General features: G+C 25.8%; 1 protein-coding gene across 3 annotated transcripts; it reads left to right on the top strand.

Moving 5' to 3' along the window:
• Positions 1-782: 782 nt before the first annotated feature.
• Positions 783-19,080, top strand: Ccap-r (Crustacean cardioactive peptide receptor). Of its 3 annotated transcripts, none has more exons than XM_074240922.1 (7): positions 783-1,508; positions 14,223-14,358; positions 15,867-16,064; positions 16,342-16,436; positions 16,544-16,799; positions 17,530-17,710; positions 18,694-19,080. In XM_074240922.1, exons 1-7 carry the CDS (start codon positions 1,320-1,322, stop codon positions 18,893-18,895), a joined length of 1,257 nt encoding a protein of 418 aa, XP_074097023.1. In that variant the 5' UTR covers positions 783-1,319; the 3' UTR covers positions 18,896-19,080. The 3 variants fall into 3 exon arrangements, with proteins under 3 accessions (XP_074097023.1, XP_074097025.1, XP_074097024.1); XM_074240924.1 differs by having other exon boundaries at positions 18,704-19,080; XM_074240923.1 differs by having other exon boundaries at positions 15,936-16,064.
• The last annotated feature ends 320 nt before the right edge of the window (positions 19,081-19,400 follow it).

Raw genomic sequence — 19,400 nt, forward strand, 5'->3', positions numbered from 1 at the left:
ATCGAAATAGGCACAGAAAATCAGTCACCGCGGAATAATACACTGAGAGAAAGAAAAATTATTTAAAAGTATTTTTTCAAATTAACCATTTAAATTTATTAATTTTCTGAATTATTTTTAATATGACAAAAATTTCTTTGATTAATTTGATCGATTTTTTATACAAGAAAACATATTTTTTATAATTATAAAAAATATGTGTAAAAAAAAATTTTTTTTACTAGAAATTTCTATTTGTCTCGATATATAATCACGAGACAAATTTTTTTTTCTAATAAAAATGAAATTATTATTTTTTTTTAGTTTGTACTTCAGTCCAAGAATGAAGATTTAATAATTAAATTAATTTACTAAGATAAAAATTAATAAATTAAGCGGATGTTGTGCAGTTAAAATTTTTCTTCTTTATCTAAAATGTATTTCTCTATAATTACATTTACGTAGCAGAATGGTATCTAGATTTTCGTGTTAAAACTTTAGTATAGCACTTGCGCTAGACACTTTGCAAAGCTCTCAGTAATATACTGTCAAAGGATATTCGGTTGAATAATTTTATTAACATAAACTTTTAAAGTGCTATGTAACAGGTAATTCAACAAATTTACCAAACTTTATATGTAAATTAAATGCTCCAATTCGTTCATCAAACAGGAAGAGTTTTCGCTTTGGAAACTTTTTTTTTTTTTTTTTTTTTTTTTTTTCAAATCAAAAAACAGTTAAATAGTGCACTGTGAAAAAAAAAAAAAAAAAAGATTTAAAGTTATTTTTAATTTAGATTTTTTTTTAAATGAAAATGTTATCTTTGAATCTTAAATTCTGAATCTACAGTGGAAGAAATTACAATAATGACATTTGAAAAAAAAAAAATTTTTTTTTCCCAGTGGTTTAATGTCAAAAAGTGATAATGCCTGTACAATGCATGCGGCGAATCGTACCGAGGTAAACAAACTCGGTGAATAAAATTAGCAATCACGGGATTTATGTTATCGAGTATTTATTATTATTATTATTATTATTATTATTATTATTATTATTATACGATATATTAAATGAATAAAAAAAAAGAGTGAGTGGTACAGTAGTTGGAAGGAATAATAATATCAATAATAGCGGAGAATATATTTGAGAAAAAATAAAAGTGGCGGATAGTGCAAAGGGGGGCGATAGTGGAGGGAAAAGGGTGATTGAGATAGAATGGAAAAAAACCTGAGGACAGGAAATGAACTCAGGAGAAGATGAAGAGAATCGATTGGTGATATCACTTGAGCCAGGTTCGATCGACGCTCTGGCTCGAGACTCAACAAAGACAAGAGAGAGACATGTCTACTGATGAAACGGTCGCCCTGTTGTCCGGCGACAACGAGACCATTTTAGAACTTGATAACGAGATTCTTCCCGTTACCAATGTCACCGATGAGGGGTATGATGTCACATACGTTCTGCCAAATAATTCGTCTATCTTCGAGGTTAACGCCACCACTGAAATTGACTCTTTCTACTTTTACGAGGTTTGTCGTTATTATACCCGCTAGTCCTATTCTTCATTCATCATTTTACTTTATTATCTTTTTTTATTTCTTTAACTTTCACGACCGCGATATTTTTATAAATTAATATTTTTCCTACTGATCATTTTTATTTTATTAATTAATTCAAGAGTTTTTACGTTAGATCTGATTGTTTTTAAGCTTTTGTAGCTTTAAATCACCGGGAGAAAAAAGTTTTTACAGCGAAAATTCCCAGGATTGTACTTGGATATTTTAATAAATTTAAGTAAAGGACATAAAAAATAAGCAATGTTTCTATGCACTCGTTTGTAAGCTTATGAAATTCTTGATCTAAATATTTACACTGCTACATGTACTCCGACATTTTTTCATTGACATAGTTTGTCGGAAATTTCAAAGATATGGGAGCAGTCAGTAACTAAAATAAAAAAAAAAAAAAAAAGTTTATAATCCGGTAATTAATTAACGTTTATCAGCTTCTGTGAAGTAAATACATTTGGCTGTTCGATGAGTTTATTATCAGAAAAAATTAAAACGTTTCCTTGCAAAGGATGCTCATAGAGTAATTAGAATTTTCATCATGAAAAATGAGAAGGATAGATTTTAATATATTAATTAAATTACTTCATTGTGCACTTTGAAATTAATAAATAGACAAGAAAAATTAATATCAGATTTTAATTTTACATTGAGTTTCAAGTTAATTAAATATTACTTTATTAAAATTTACTATTGCGGTGAAAATTAATTGCCATTTGGTATTGTTTTTTATGTCGTCATTTCAAAGCAAGAGTCATTGTTGAGACAAGTTTTAATGCTACATGAGTAACTAGGTATTATAGGAAATTCCAACTGGAGAATTGTTTAATTTAAACGGATCAAAGGAGCAACTGTTTGTGATGAAGGATCTTATGATAATTATTAATAAAATATGTGTTATTTCTCGAAAATATGTCGGAGTTACGCAAAGAAATTCTGTCTGTATTTCAAACAGAAACCTTCGTACCAACTGTTATTAAAATTTGTAATTTAATAAGTATCAATTTTCTTCCTATGAAAAATTTTTTCATTTCTTATTAACATTTTTTTCAACTTAACTAAATTAAATTGAAATTTCATCTAAAATAATTCCAAGACAAAAATTTTAAAGAGTAACAAAATTTACGGATAAAATAATTCTAGTGAAAATAAATTAAATTTTTGATTTGATATTAAGACTTTTATAAAGTCAATTTATATGATGAATAAAAAATATTATCAAATATCAACAAGTCTAATTGATCGTCAATAATAAATATAAACATACATGATCATTGAGCAAGTCATACTTGATCTATTATTTCTTATATTTGTTTGTTTATTTTATTTTTTATTCATTGTTTATAATTACAGAATGATAAAAAATTAATTTGATTCAAGAGAGAAATTCTTATTTAATTATTTTAAATCAAATCTAAAAATTCTTAAATCAATCAGAATTTACTTGAATTAAGAATTTTTCCACTTAATTAAAGTTCATTAAATTATTAAAAATGAAATTGTTGCCTCTATAATTTTTATTTTAAATTAAGTCAATTCTTTTATCGGTGCATGCTTTATTTATTGTTATATTTTTCAGAGGTGAAAAAAATTTTTCAAATTTTTAAATAGAAATCCATACATACATAAAATTAAAATTTTTTTAACAAGATCGAAGATTAGTAATATTTCAATGTACAATAATAATTCTCACAGAATAAGTGAAATTGATAAAAGGTCCAATAAGAAACCAATTTTATTTGAAATTGTCTGAGTTTGTTACTATTATTATTAATACTATCCTGAAAGCCATGATTGCTCGGAGCGAGATACGACACTCGATACATCAGATCGACACTTTCATATTGTTATCCGCTGAATAGAAATGATACGAGTCGTAAGGATAAGATGATGAGATTATAAACAACAATATAATACAGGGCGAGGTTGCGAATTCTCTATGTTTGTATACTTGGATAATGTTCCTTGACGTTGTTGTCTGTCATAGGAGACATTATTATATCATATATAACAAAAATTGACCATTCTCCATGCTAATTTTTTCTGCATAAAACAAATTAATAAAAAAAAAAAAAAAGGAAACTAATACAAGTGGGCGTTATTAAAGAATCGATTCGTGTATCAAAAACCTTTTTTCCGTGATTTAATTTCTTCTGGAAGGGAAATTTTAATTACAGGCAGGCCGGTATAACTTAATAATCTCTATCAGAGTTATAAAATATATGTTATCTTAAAAGTTTTTATTTTTCTTCGAGGATAAAATAATATTCCCTTTAACATTTTATACTTAGGTAGAAGGAAATACTTTTTATGAAATACTTAAATAAAAAGTTTGTATAACTGAAGAGTTTAAGATTTATAAGATCAAAACTATAACCGGGTTTCTTTAAAATCATCGTAAAAATTTATTTCTTTTATATATATGTCGACAACTTAGACAGTAATTTTTTGAAAGTGGTAAAAAGAAAAAAGAGTAATAAAATGAACAAATTTTTATTAACCGACGATACGGTTTTTAACATTCATAATAAAATAAAAGCTCTTTTATTTGTTTTATATATTTATCCAACTGAACGTTTTTACGAGTCAATTAAACTTTTTTTGCGAGTTACAATTAATTTTTTACTGCTTCAGATTTTATTTTTTATTTAATTACTTGGAGTAATTATTTCACTGTTAATAATTGAAGTTTTTCTATGGAAAAAAATTTATTATGAAAGTTAATTAATGAAAACTAAAATTTTTAGAGTAATAATAATAATAATAATAATAAATTTTATTATTTTTTTCACCAAAAACTTCAATTGAGTAAAATTTAAAACAATTACAGTTGAATTTGAAATGGGTTGGAAAAATTTCTTCCTCACGCCGGAGGGTGATGAGTCATAATCGACTTTAATCTTCAGAAAATCTTAGCTTTGATTAATTATGGCGTCAAATGAAGAAACATTAACTCTTTTCTTTCTAACTCAGTGCAACAAAACAAACTACACTTACAGAATTAATAATTATACAACTCAGAAAACATTAATTTCTAAAAAAAACTCTAAGTTAATTGACTTTTCAACTAGTAAGATAATCTTCTTAAGTTGATTCGATTCAGTAAAGTTAACTTCCACATGAGAAGTCCTTAATTACATTTTCTGTGATCAGATAATACGGTGGTAAAGTTTGAAATTTCCATAAAAAAGCACGATAATTGTTTGATACATAATTATCAATTCATTTAATCGCGATAATCACAACAATTATTCTGAAGAGACGAATTTTTTAGCTAGCTATTTTATGTATGAATTATTTCGTCGGGTGTAGTTGTTATTTATTGCCTTGACAATGATAAATATAACTAGGCACGCGGTTGTGACCAGTTCGAGTCTATGTATAGTATCAGCTACCATATTCAAATTATTCTTTTTTCATGCAAATACTCTGAATTTACTGAAACATTTATAAGTGATAACGAAATAATTTGAATTATTTTAAGCGCCTTATTTAAAATTTTAAAAATGATAAATGCGCGTGCAATCGTTAAAAATTTTATCATTAATCAAAACTTAATTTTACGCTATTAAAAATAATATTTATTTTAGTAATTTAATTTTTATAGCAAAGTTAAAAGTAAAAGTAAAAGTAAAAGTAAAAATAAAAAGTTTTATAGTAGTAAAACAGTTAATTAGTCGGACACATTCATTCTGTTTTAAAGCAATTATAATAAACGGTGTTTAATTGATAAAATAACTAGAGTTTAATTTGAAAAATGTCCAATGTTTAGTTTTAGATTATTAATGTAAAATATTGTTCAGATGAAGGGAGCTGTAAACTTCGCTCCGGGTCTCCCGTGTCAAAGACACTTTTATTGACTCGGGACGCCCACATTTCATTTGAGTTTAGCCCATTTTGTCTCTTTGTGGTCCAACAGATTCAACAACTTAGAGGGACTACCATACGGATGAATGACAGAAACAGAAAAGCTTTATGCTTTTTCCTTTACACGCGTTGAAATGAACAATTGTGTTTATCTGGTGATTTAGGTCCCGGCGTCTCTTATTTTCTATCTGACCACTCCAATCTTGAGCAGACTCGGTTTGTTTTTATCGCATTGTTTCTTTTTCTCGCCTTTTTTTTTTTTTTATTTTATCTCTGTATATTCTTTGGAAATCAGTGAAACGAATAAAGTTATCTCATGTTATATGTACGCTACGTTTTTTTGTCACTTTTTCTCTCACTACTAAGTGATTTCCAGTAAAAATGATAAAAAAGTTTTGTGTATAAAATCAATAAAAAATTTTACTTTTTAAATTGATTTAAATAAGAAAAGTTGTTACGTTTTTACCAATTTTTACTTTCTGTGTAAATGTGTTATGAATTTTAAATTAAATTCATATATTATAGACGCATCAAATTTTTATATATGATAAATTTATACAAGCACAGTAGCTTCCATAAGTACATGACATTGATTTATATTACATGAAGTTATTGGCTTTTAATCACAGACGAGAGATTAAATTATCTTCATCTACTGAAGTAGAATTAAATTTCAATCAGAATAGTAATTCGATAGTCATTTACATTTAATTGAACCATCAAGCTCTCTGTTATAATTGAGTAATTCAACCACTTCGCTCTGTATTACATTTCACCTCAAAAAATAAATTTAGTCGATTGTTAAAAATTTTTAATTGTGGATGTGATAATTTTTTTTTTGGTACAGAGCTTTATAATTAACTTAGTTATTAATCTTTATAAAATAATTTTTTTTTTCTGAAAGTTTACTATACGGAAAAAAGTTTGTAGAAAAATTATAGTTAAAAAAATTTTTTTTAATGATACACAACGCCGTTAAAAATTACTTCAGAAATATTTCAAGAGTCAAAAGATTTTTTTGAATTAAAAAAAGTTAAATTATTAATTTACTTAAAATGTGCGAATAAATGTGTCATTTCTTTTAATGTTTATTTTGTACTTGACGTTCAATTATTATATTTTATTGTGAATGTGAATAGCACAATTTAACTCAATAATAGTTCATATTTTATTCAAATTCTTTATACAATTGAGTCAATCAAGAAAACTGTCTACAAAGTTCCATCACTGTACATCCATGTGTCATTCCTGCCGAATTAATGTTGTGCCTTCGAAATGAAAATAGTTGAGCAAACTTTGCTTCAAAACTTTCAAGAGCATATTATAACTTCCATATACAAATATACAATATTTAAAAGTCACATTAACAAATATGCAAAAAAATTGTGATTAGAGTGAAGCATATATAATTACGTCCGGTAATTAAAAAAAGTCGTTTCTAAAGAAATTGACTAAATTTTTAGATAACTGTATCATATTAATATTTTTTTATTTAAACGATATTTAATAACCAAGTAAAAGACCAAGAACTTGTTTAAAACACACACACACGATTCTTATATTAACGTGCAGTATTGCAAGTTGCTATTAGCTTATCTCATACTTTATCATTTTATGAGGTCATGAAATTACGCTAAGAAATTCATGTTAACTTATTTAGATACTTATTATAATAGCTACCTAAATTGCCATTAAATATTAACAATGATAATAAATAACATAATATTATATTTTCAATTTATTATAAAATTTTTTGTACTTTTTAATCAATTTTATCAATCTAATTTTTTTAGTCTTTTGAATCTATAAATAAAATTAATCTCCTGATTGGAATTTTTAGTTCAAACATCAATATTCTGAATCTAATAAATATTCACAATTACACAACGAATATGTAATTATAGGTATAGTTTGAATTAATAATTTTAATTTTTTAATTTAACGCATAATAAATTATCATGTCAGAAGTTAATCGATTGATCGTGATTTGAAGAGCTGACGGATAAAAATTCATCATAGAGTATTATAATAAAGTGAAAGAAAAAAAAATATTCTTTTGACTTGACACTTTGCTGCTTATTAAATTCAAGCGATTTGAGCTAAAGAATAATCTTTGAGACGTGTCATGTATTATGTATTATGAATTATAAGTATAAGACCATACTACTATTATGCATGAAATGCAATAAGTACAGCATTAGATAGCAATATACAAAGACATGATTTTCCGAATGGCAACAATTAATATAATGTTCTGGAAAAATTTAATTTTTTGCTTTAAGACGATATTATTTGCGCTGTGAATGCGACATTTTTCCGCTTTGTACCGAGTTTTTAAATAATTTATCAGTCGTATGAAATTAATTACCAGTAATGATGCAAGGTACTTACATTAAGACAAATAGTGTAATAAAATACGTATAGTAATGAACTATTGAAACTAATGAACCATTGAGTGGAATCTGAGAATACGTATTAATTTATCATACTTCGTGTGTGTGGTTATCGATTTTCAAAGGTGAAATAGTTGGTGATGAGCAACTATAACTGATATCAATTTTTTGCATTTTTTGCAAGCACTCGACTACCAGCGCTGAAGGTTGTATTTGTGAGCGTGTTACTTTTTATTTATATAATTGTTGACTAAAAAAAAAAAAAAAACAAGAGTGACATTGGATGTACATTGAAATAAATATTCATTAAAATCTAACAAAGTTTATAAAAATAGTAATTAAGATCAGCGTAATTGAATTTTAATGAACAATAAATTAAATACCGGAATTTTAATCGACGCTTAACTTTTTTTTTTATTTTTCCGTGACCGATAGAAAAAATGGGATAAAAAATTTTCATCAAATTTTCTAAACAGCCATAAAAATAATATAATAAATAAAAAGGTTAAAAATAATAATAGTGTTGATGAAGGTATTTTTTATGATTGTTGAAGCTAGCCCGGTTTTTATTTAGATATTAAATATTGTCATTAAAAACTTTCGGATGAATAAACCAATTCGGGACTGAATTTTATCGCCCATAGAGCTTTCCTGCTCTTTTGTTTGTAGTTTATTATCATTACAAGATAAAAAAATATTTTCTTTACAGTCTAACGGGGAGAGTTTTTTTATTTTATTTTATTTTATTCTTCATTATCGATTACAATCCAATTGTCCGAATGGTCCGTCTCCGAGAGGATGTCGTAACTTTTATTTCATGACTGGAGGACAACACTGTCGTGGGTTTATAAACGAGTATAACAAATCCTGGATTTCAGTGGAAAATGTTATCTCTTTGAGAACTCAACATTATATGCGGGCGTTTTACGTTCTTCATAGATATAAATATATACCAAACTTAAAGATTCATCATAAATAAAACCCGTAATCGGTATTGAAAACGATAAGACTTGGGGTTATTTTTTGACTTGCGTCAAACAATCAGATCAATAAATCCACAAAAACGATAAGTATGCAAAAGTCAGTTCTCACATATGGGTCCAGAAAAAAAAGAATAAATTTTTTTTGTGACTAGTCCATTTTTCTTTACAGAGATTCAATAATAAAAAAATTGTGATTGATTTATGTTTGATATGGTGAATACGGTAAATCTTATTTATATCAATATATTTATGATTTTATTCAGCTAATGCAGTTAATTGTTGCTCTAAAAGGGTACAGCAAACAAAAAACTACACCGTACAACCCGCGACGAGATTTAACGATAGATAAACCAAGCACAAGATCGCCGTGTTTCGATAAGTATTATATCTCCCAAATGGAGGACAAGTGGTTAAAAGTGTATCACTAAAGCTTTTATCATGATAAATATAACGTAAAAATACAAGCATCTAATTTATTCATGAATTATTTATTACTTGGAAATTCCGTTAATTAAATTCTATTGTTATGATTTTTATTTTATTTTACAATTCACGGATGCAGCGGACTAAATTATTTAAAATAAGTTCAAAGTAATGCGCTTCTACAATTTTTTATTTATATTTACCCAAGTTTTTGAATTATCTTATCGATAATAATAAAAAAAAAATATTTTATTGCGAATAAAGTTTAAAAATCCGTATAGCAAAAAATGACGTTCATAGATTAATATTGTTTCGATCAACTAAAACAAACGAAAAGTTTTGGCATCTTGAAAAAGTTATTGAATTACAGTCCGACTCTTCACACATATCGATTAAATATTTCAAATAAACAGAAGCGCAAAATTTTTGAGCATTTATTCTATTGAGCATGCTTGTGATTGAATTTATGAATAATTTTGCTATCAATTTGAATTGATGGATAAAATTGATTTTGGAAATTTTTTCAATGATGTAAATGATTGTAGAGGAACCGAATAAAATACTGTGGGAATAGAATATAAATTTATGTTTCGTATTTATCTAAAGCAAAAAGAGATGGGGATAAAGTCGTGATCGAACAGAGCAATCAAGACACGTTTAATTGACAGCAAATACTTGATACGTGATGTTAAATAAATCAGCTGTAAAGCTGTCTTTATTTTGTTTGTACGTGTTTTTTGTTGCAAAGAATTTATAGGAAGCGAGTAAACTAATTATAAGTGTAAGCAGGATCGAGACAGTATTATAGACTTCGTACTAAGTACTCGAACTACTAGCAGCAGAACAAAAAAATTAAATTTACTCAAGAGAAAAATTCTCGATTCAAAATTTGTTAAGTTTTTTTGTATATTTTTTTTTTTAATTTAAGAAATTTTTTTTTTAATTAATCTTTTTTTTTTTTCAGAGTAATATAAATCTTTTTTTTTAAATATTCAACTTTTTCAAAAGTATGATGATTAATGTAGTAGCCCCGAGGGGAATATTTTTTTCGTAAACCGTTCGATCAATCATGTGTTAAAATACTGTTTAAGAATCAATTGTTTGATGTCTATAAAAATTTATTAAATGTGTAATGATGCATTCTCGAAATAATAACGAGAAAACAGCATGTGGTTAAATAAACATTGATACAATTTTTTTCTATAAATCATGAATTATTAATATATAGTATTATATATATTATAATAAATATTACACTAGAAAAATTAATATTCGAGTTATGTGAAATGTTTTTAAGCATAAAAGTATGAGAATTTTAAATTAATTTTAGAATGTTGACTATTTACAGAAAAAATTAATATCACAATTCTAGAGAAATTCTTCCGTCTTCATACCAAACATTGTATGCACAAAACAGATAATTGTGCAATGTGACACGTCGTCAATAACGTTGTAAGAAAGCATATTTTCATAAATTTTATTCTACATAATACTCCAGATATAATAACTTTATTTATTTTTACTGGAAGTTATGAACAAAAGATGTTAAACAGCTAGAAGCGAGAAAAATATTAGAGCTCGGAGGTAAAAGTTACTACACATCAATTCAATATTTCAGGGTGCGATATTGCCTCTGGAGTTGTTCACGCGGTTATTCTGATTCATATATAAAATAAAAACTCAACACCAAAAGGTTAAATGTAAAAGTAATCCATATATATTTAAAACGTTTTCCGCTGAAAATTTATATTGCCGCAAGCAACATCAGAATACATATTACATATTTAACAAATTTTGTAAACTATTTCCTAAAACTTCTCAGAGTGTTTTATATAAGCTCACTAAGTTTCGAGTTTAATTGAATACAACACTTAGTTTTATACAGCAGTTTCTACTTAACGCTTTAGTATTTTGTTTTAAGAAAAAATAAAACAATAAAAAATATTGAATAAATAAGTTTAATAAAGAAAAGTGAAGAGAACACCAGTACGGTAGGAAAATCACCAGATAATATACTCAATTTTATTTTTTATTGCGTGTAAATAATTTATATGTAATAAATTTACACTTGAATAAATTTAAAGTATTTTATGCATAAATTTAAAATTCATGGATTGTTGATTTTTCAATTTTATTTTATTACAAAATAAAAAGGATTTTCGTCACCTGTAAAAGATAAAACTCCTTCTCACAACTATATTGCGGTCTTTAGAATAAAATTCCTGAAGATGTCATGGACACACGTGAATGAACTTATTATAGTTGTAAGATATTACTTGTGGTTTAGCGTTTTCAAACAATAATGAAATAAAAGAATTAGAAAAGTATGCTCGGAAATATTTAATATTGAGAAAATAAATTATTCTAATTATAGTTTCCACTGGATTAATAATTCACTGGTTGTTAATTATCGTTGTGATGATTTAACTCCTAACACCGCGTATTAATCATATTTTTATAGGTCAAAGTTAATAAATGAAGAATCCGATAAAACAATCGCGATAAAACAAATAATCGAAAGTCACTTAATGATTACCGATTAATAAAAATATTTAGACAGCTGAAAATTAAAAAATTCAAAAGTATTGCACATTATTGATTTTTTATCTTTTGTTTACTTTATTTCGATTCATCGCATCGAATCATGCGTCAAAAATTCTCCAAAATAATTTCAAATTATTTAATCCCATTGAATTAATTTTTTTCAGAGTTTTTAGATGCATTGTTTGAATAACTCCCTTGGCTTATTAAAGCGATACAAAAATACATTCATAAGAGTATTATTTTAAAATAACCACCGATATAATATCACTCTGTAAAAAGTAAATAATAAAAAAAAATTTGACATGAATTTATAATGTCTCACGAATATTTAGATTGAGAGAAACATTTACAGTTCCATTTAGCTTGCTATAAATAAAGAGAGTTAAACTTTTTATTTTTTGTCTTTTTATATTTTTTATTCGTTGTCCAGAATGAATCAGAATAAGTCTAGTACATGTTCATTAGAATCTCGTTAACCTCTATATATATTTATATAAATATACATCTATATGTATACTCGAGTACTTAGTTGGGTTTTATTTGAGCAACGCCTAAATCTAACGCAATTAGTTTTTTTTATTTATGAGGAACGCGTGTGTTGAAAATAAATTTCTAATAGCCAATGTACCGCGTAAGTGTGAAAGAGAATAATTCTCTTCTCTTTTTTTCTTATCTCATCTATTATATTATTATATTCCTTTCTCTTTACAATATTTTCAGGACTCGAGTACTTAACTTGCTGTCTCATCTCACACTCTCGAAAGTTAAGTGACAGAATGTGCGGTAGACACGATGAGTCAACGAAAAAAAGTATCTAAGAAAAGTAAAAAGAATGATACGTCAGGGTTACTTTTTATACATCCGTAAGGTCACTGAATTTTTATTCCTTCATATCAACAAAAACTGATTTATATTCAAGTTATTACATTTTTTAAATAAATAAATATATTAATAACAATAAATAAAAAATAAAAAAAATTAAATTAACTAACGGGGAAATTTTTTCTGTCTAGTATTAATCAGATTTTTGTTTAATAAATTTGTAAGCTTGTGTCAATTCAACGCGTAAGAAGTAAACGCACATTGTGTTCATGTCGCATTTTAAATTGCGACCTTAAAAAATTATAAATTCAATTTAATAGTAAAACGTTGTTTGTTAATCGATAGTTCATTTACACTGTGAAATCTAAGGACGAAATAATTTCATAATATTGACAGTTTAATTTTTTGCATCGGTATTTTTTTTAAGTGCATTTAGTTGTAGTTATTTAAGATCGTTGAACCCGGAAGAGTTTACGATACAGGATCCAGGAATAAAGTTTAATTTTTATAGTGGTATAATAATTAGTATACATAACGCTTCGAGTTAAGAAAATTATGAGGCCATGGATAACGTGTATTTAGCGCAAAATTCAATGCCTCGAAGGGTTATTTATAATGAATTATTCACCAGTCTGTCAGTTGAGCCGATCTGCTAAATTGAGCAACAATTATATAAAAGGAAATTTGTCAAAATAAAATAATAATTACTGGTCTCAGATCGTGTAAATTTTTTGTGGGGTAATCTTTAATAATTTCGAAAATAAAATAATGTGTAATTTAAAATGAAAGCATTGAAAAAATAAATTTTACAATTAAAAAATATTAAAGATCTTAAAAAAAAAAATCTTGAATCAAGAACAATTTTTACGTTAAAGAATTTTTTCGTTTGATTCAAGATGATTTATGTTTAGGCCTACAAATAAATCAAATGTTGATTTGAAGAAAAAATTATTACTGTCATGTAAATGTAAAATCATTTGTTTAAAAAAAAAAGTATCTTGTACTTTCTAATTGCAAAATAAAAAGCAAATTTTTTGAAGCAATGATTAATTGTCTAACGAATATTTTAGCGAGCCACGAATTACAAATCAATTGTCTAAGACAGTTCGAAATTGGCAAGAAAAAAATTAGACAACGATCTCATTCATTAATGCGTACAATGATAAATTCAGCAAGTGATTTATGAAAGGATTAATATGGCAATTATGTGTTCAAAGTTGTTGTTACTTTTTTTTTCTTTTTACTACAACTCGTGATGACCGCAGCACATTATGTCCGTTGAACTCCTTTCTTAGCCAGTGAATTTGCTGTATACACATTAATTAATTGTAATGCCATGACATAACCGGGATATATTTTTGTCGGTGTTCCTTTTATCTATCTGGCCTCGCTTTTTTAATCTCTGTGATTATATATATATATATATATATATATATATATATATATATATATATATATATATATATATATATATATATATATATATATATATTGCTAGAATAAGTATTATTACTATAATAGGAGAGTAAGCGAGTTATGAAATGTATACTTATATTTTTTAAAGATTTGAATTTTTGGTTTTGACCTTATTTATTTTTATTATTTTTTTATATTTTTTAGATTGATTTTTTTTTTTTTTTCAGACAGAACAATTTACATTATTATGGTTTCTATTTACTGTAATTGTCGTCGGTAACGTCTCTGTGCTGATGGGTCTACTGTTGGGAAAACGCCGGAAATCACGGATGGATTTTTTTATTAAGCAACTGGCCATCGCTGGTATGTATATGTATGTATGACAATATAATTAGTTATAAATATTTTATATATATAACTAACATATTAATGCAGTAAAAAAAAACTAACTGAATAAATTCACTGTTTAAAAAAAATTTCTTTTAAGTTAAAAATTTAAATTAAATTTTTTTCTGATTTATGAAAAATTAAAATTAAATTTTTTTTCTGATTTATGAAAAATTTAATCAAATTTAAAATAAAAGAATGAAATTTTAATAATTAAAAGTTTACTCTGAATTTTTGTAAAAAAAAAAAAAACTAGGTGGGATCAAATGAAATATTTCTTTTGTCGGTTACATTGTTAAATGTCAAACAAATTCCGTGGGATGTGTGGAAATTGTCTAAATAGTTCGGAACTTCTCTGTCGATATTATTATTTAAGTGAAATACTTTTACTATTATAATATTATTTTTATTGAAATACTTATAAAAAGTCTATATTAAATCTTGTATCAAGCCAATGAAGTTTTAGTTATCTGTGGAAAATGAACAATTATCATTGATCATAACAGTAAATAATACCTTATTTAACCTGCATTACTTGTTGACAGTAAATCCACATAGCACAAACTAAATTACAGATGACGCCGCTTAATATTAGTATTGGTTTAGGTCGAGTTATTTGACTATCATCAATATATATATCGAGTTTTGAGTTTAGAGCCAATGTTAGACGAAATAACTAGAGAAATGTTTTTTTAATCCTTCAATTAAAAAAACTGAAAGAATAACACCGTTGAAATAATATCCTGCAAATTTTTTGTTTTAATTAAAATTAAATTAAAAATCGGATATTCAATGTTGTAAAAAATGTAAATTTATTCAAGTTATGCTAGCATATTTATTTTGTCTCCAAACGTCGAAATAAGTATCTAATTATAATAATGAATCAATAAAGAATATATTATATTAACAATATATAAAATTTACATAACTATTTAATTTAAAATGTACAAAATTTATAGAAACGCAGAGAATTTTTCTTCATTGCAATTCTATTTCAATAATGTTTATCCTTGTATGCTTCAATTTCTCCGTATTTCCGAGCTTACATTAAGCCAATAGAATTTAAGCACGGATTTTTCATCGCCTCGTATTCTTTAAATCTATCTATTGAAATATTTATCCAATGAACTCTGATTCGAGTATTTACTATTGTCTTGAAAGCGCGAAATGCTTTGTGTTAAATATTAAAACAAGCTTTGTTAGATTATTGAAAAAAAAATTTTTTTTTTTATTGAAAATTCTTTTTCGTCTAAAAGCTTTGAAAATTCTTATCAATTATTTAAAAAATACTGAAATAAATGTGTGTGATGTAACGAAAGAAAATTTAATATCTTGAAAGCTGACGTGATCGATAAAAAAAAACAGAAATGTCCCACTGTGAGCTCTTTTAGCTAAACTAAAAACCTTTTACAATTTTTTCTACAGCAAATTTTCCTTTAACGTAATATATAATAAAGGAATATGCATTTTTTTATATATTGCAGATTTACTCGTCGGTTTAATTTCGGTACTGACGGATATTGTATGGAGAGTAACGATAATATGGCATGCAGGCAACATTGCCTGCAAGCTCATTAAATTTCTTCAAGTAGTTGTGACGTACAGCTCAACGTATGTATTAGTCGCACTTTCAATAGACAGATATGATGCCATTACTAGGCCGATGAATTTTTCCGGAAGCTGTAAGTACTCTATTTTAATATATTTTCATTTTGTACTTGTATTTGTCTATCATCTCGTTTCTATTTTTAAGATACACGGAAAACATATTTCATAATGCTTGTGTTCAAATAGAAGACATGTATTCTTTGAAATGAAAATTAAAAATATTATTAATTTCGCTCAAACAAGAGAAGAGATAAAAATATTATTTTCCAAGTCTTGTATTTTATATTTCGTTATTAATATTTTTCTTCATTAATGTTTATTTATTCTATTTCATACATTATTTTATGTCAGGGTGGAGAGCCAGAGCTCTTGTTGCAACAGCTTGGGGATTATCTGTGGCATTTAGTATTCCTATTATTTTTCTTTATGAAGAGAAGCTCATCCAGGTAAAAATTACTTATACGACCAATTTTTTAAAATTTAATTTCCTTGATGATTAAAAGAGTGAATTAGCAATTATTTTGAATGACTTGTTCATTCTTATTAATTGAAGGAAAAAAAACAATGTTGGATAGACCTGGGATCACCCGTAAATTGGCAAATTTACATGAGTCTAGTGAGTTTCACATTATTTATAGCGCCTACTATCATTATTTGTGGGTGTTATTTGGTGATAGTGACAACTATCTGGACTCAAAGCAGTGCATTGCGTCAAAGTCCGATGCGAGACGACAGGCGAGCTTCGTCGAGGGGATTAATACCGCGCGCTAAAATAAAAAGCGTTAAAATGACATTCGTTATTGTTTTCGGTGAGTAGTTTTAAAATTCGAATGAACTATTTTTGTTGTTTATAATGGAAAATAAATATTTATTTCAATTTATGTTAAATAATATTTGCTTTAAATTAAATTTTCCGATGATTTGATTTCTATGTGTATTTTTTTTTTGTATGTAAATTGTGTTGATGTATATTATTCGTGTTCAATTGATCGAAATAATTGCAGTAGAGAGTAAAATTTTATATAAATCAAAATAAATATTATTTAATTTTTGATTTATGTAAAAAATTTTTTTTTATTATGTAAAAATAATTATTTATTTTTTGTATAATTAATGAGCTTAGTAAAACGCGGATTGTCATAAATAAATATAAATATTTACATCATAAAATGACAGTATTAAAAGAAGATAAAAATATTCTACTTTTCAAAGTGTTGATTTGATAATAATAATTATTATTATTTATTAAAAGAAACGTTATTATCATCATTATTATTGATTGTTGAATTTTATAAAATATTTTATATGTATTCGGAAAACTGAGTAATGCTTCTGCATAAATATTGAACTTTAATAATAATATTTCAAGCGTATCAATTTCAATGAACTTTTATGAATGAAATAATTTATATCCTTGTGATTAATTTTTACAAAAAAAATTTCTCTACGACTACGAATAAATTTCAACAATAAATAAAAACAAAAATAAAAGAGATGATTTTTTTACAAAATTGATAAATCAGTTCCATTATATTACAGTTTTTGTTCTCTGTTGGAGTCCATATATTGTGTTTGATTTACTTCAAGTATATGGCTACGTACCGAAAACACAGACGAATATTGCGGTTGCAACATTCATTCAAAGTCTAGCCCCGCTAAATTCAGCAGCAAATCCAATCATATACTGTCTTTTCAGCACACCATTTTGCAAGAACGTACGGTGAGATCCTTTACATTGAATTATATTGAATTATAGATTTCTGTAGGTGTATAATTAATGATTCATACTTGATATTAATTCAACAGCTATATAAATAACTCTTACTGTCATTCATAATTCATAATATATAAGATGAATTTGAATGCTTCTATAAATAACTATTTACTCCAGCTCCTTAATATTATTACTTTAAACATATCCCTTTGATGTTTCATTGAAAGAGTAGTTAATTATCTTCTACCCCTTTGAAGTATGATAGTAAATCAGTTAATAAAAAAATCCATTAAAAAAAAAGTCTTTTTAAAATCTTAATAACTTTCAACCGGTGCCTGATATTCTCTTGATTTTTAAAAATCACAATCAAAACTCTATTTTTAGCAGTTTTTTACAGTATTAAAAAGTAATATTTGTTTTACCACCACCGAGATGTTTATAAATTTACTACTGAGAAACTCACGTGTTAAAGTACAGAGAACGTCATTATTCATTATAGCTTACGAGTTAACTTAATGCGATTTTTGTTTACTTAAATTTCGTTTTGCCCTTTATGTAAAACTTATCCAATATCCCGACAAACATCCGTTCGAGTTTTGATTTTGAAATTGCGTGAAAAGTTTGTTCAGAAATGTAATCTACATTACATTTGAATACATAATAATATCAAAGTACTTAGAATTCATTTCATAAAAAAATATATTATTTTTCTTCTTAAATTAATGGAAAAAAAAATTCGGTAAGTAGATGAGCTAATGATTAATGTAAAATATGTGTTAATTTTTTAAATTAAAAAGAATTTATTTTGTATTAACTAGAACGATCTTTATAAAAAAAGTATTATAAACTGATCTCTTATTTTTCAATTTAAAAAAAACAAAGTAACAATAAACCGTTTAGTATTTAATATATTTTTTTTAAATGTGTAAAGAATGTATATGTAAATTAAAATGAAATTTTCTAAAAATTTTTGTTCCACCTAACGGTAGAAACATGCAGGCGATTTCCTGGGTTTCGGGACGGTGCTGTACGTGTTCACATAATTGCTTTAGCGCCAGTAATATTCGGAGGAGAGCAACGAGAACGACGACGGTTACAACATCGTTGACTGCTCATTCGTCAAGAAGAAGCGGGCATATTCCTATATTGCACACCGCATCCAAAAAACATGTAATGGTATCGTTTGTTTAAATGATAAATAGTATTAGAAATTATCTAATTATGTATATGTATACATATTAAAAATAATTTTAAAGTTGGACTTAATTAAATTTCATTAAACGTGTAAAAAAATTGTAATTTTTTGACTTACGTGTCATTAAAAAATAAATGCGTGATAATTTTAATTTTTTTTTTTTAATTTATAACTTATAACAAAAGTCAATGTGATAATATGAATAAATTTATAATATTATTTAATTCAATATTAAATAATTGATTAACTATATATAATAGTTGAATAATTACAAATAGTTTAATGAAAACCTGGTGCAAAAATTGTATTCTATTGAATTTTATGAAATTTATTATAATTAGTGGATAAATAGAAATCCAAAAAATTTATTTATTTGAATTATATCATACAAATTGGCTTCGTATTAATATTGATAAAAAGTAAACTCGATTAAAAAAAATCTTGAATCAAAAAATCATTTTTAAAAATTTGCTTGTTTTGAATCAAGCAGAAATATTTTTT

Source organism: Cotesia typhae, unplaced genomic scaffold (assembly GCF_013202065.1).
Source record: "Cotesia typhae breed Kobodo isofemale line unplaced genomic scaffold, CoteBio_Ctyphae contig_33, whole genome shotgun sequence".
NCBI classification, from domain to species: Eukaryota; Metazoa; Arthropoda; class Insecta; order Hymenoptera; family Braconidae; genus Cotesia; species Cotesia typhae.

Excerpts from the sequence above, each read along its gene's own strand:
- Ccap-r (XM_074240922.1), top strand. The coding sequence starts at position 1,320 with ATGTCTACTGATGAAACGGTCGCCCTGTTGTCCGGCGACAACGAGACC. Across the intron at positions 1,509-14,222 it reads ACTCTTTCTACTTTTACGAG|ACAGAACAATTTACATTATT; the intron begins GTTTGTCGTTAT and ends TTTTTTTTTCAG. Across the intron at positions 16,065-16,341 it reads GATGAATTTTTCCGGAAGCT|GGTGGAGAGCCAGAGCTCTT; the intron begins GTAAGTACTCTA and ends ATTTTATGTCAG.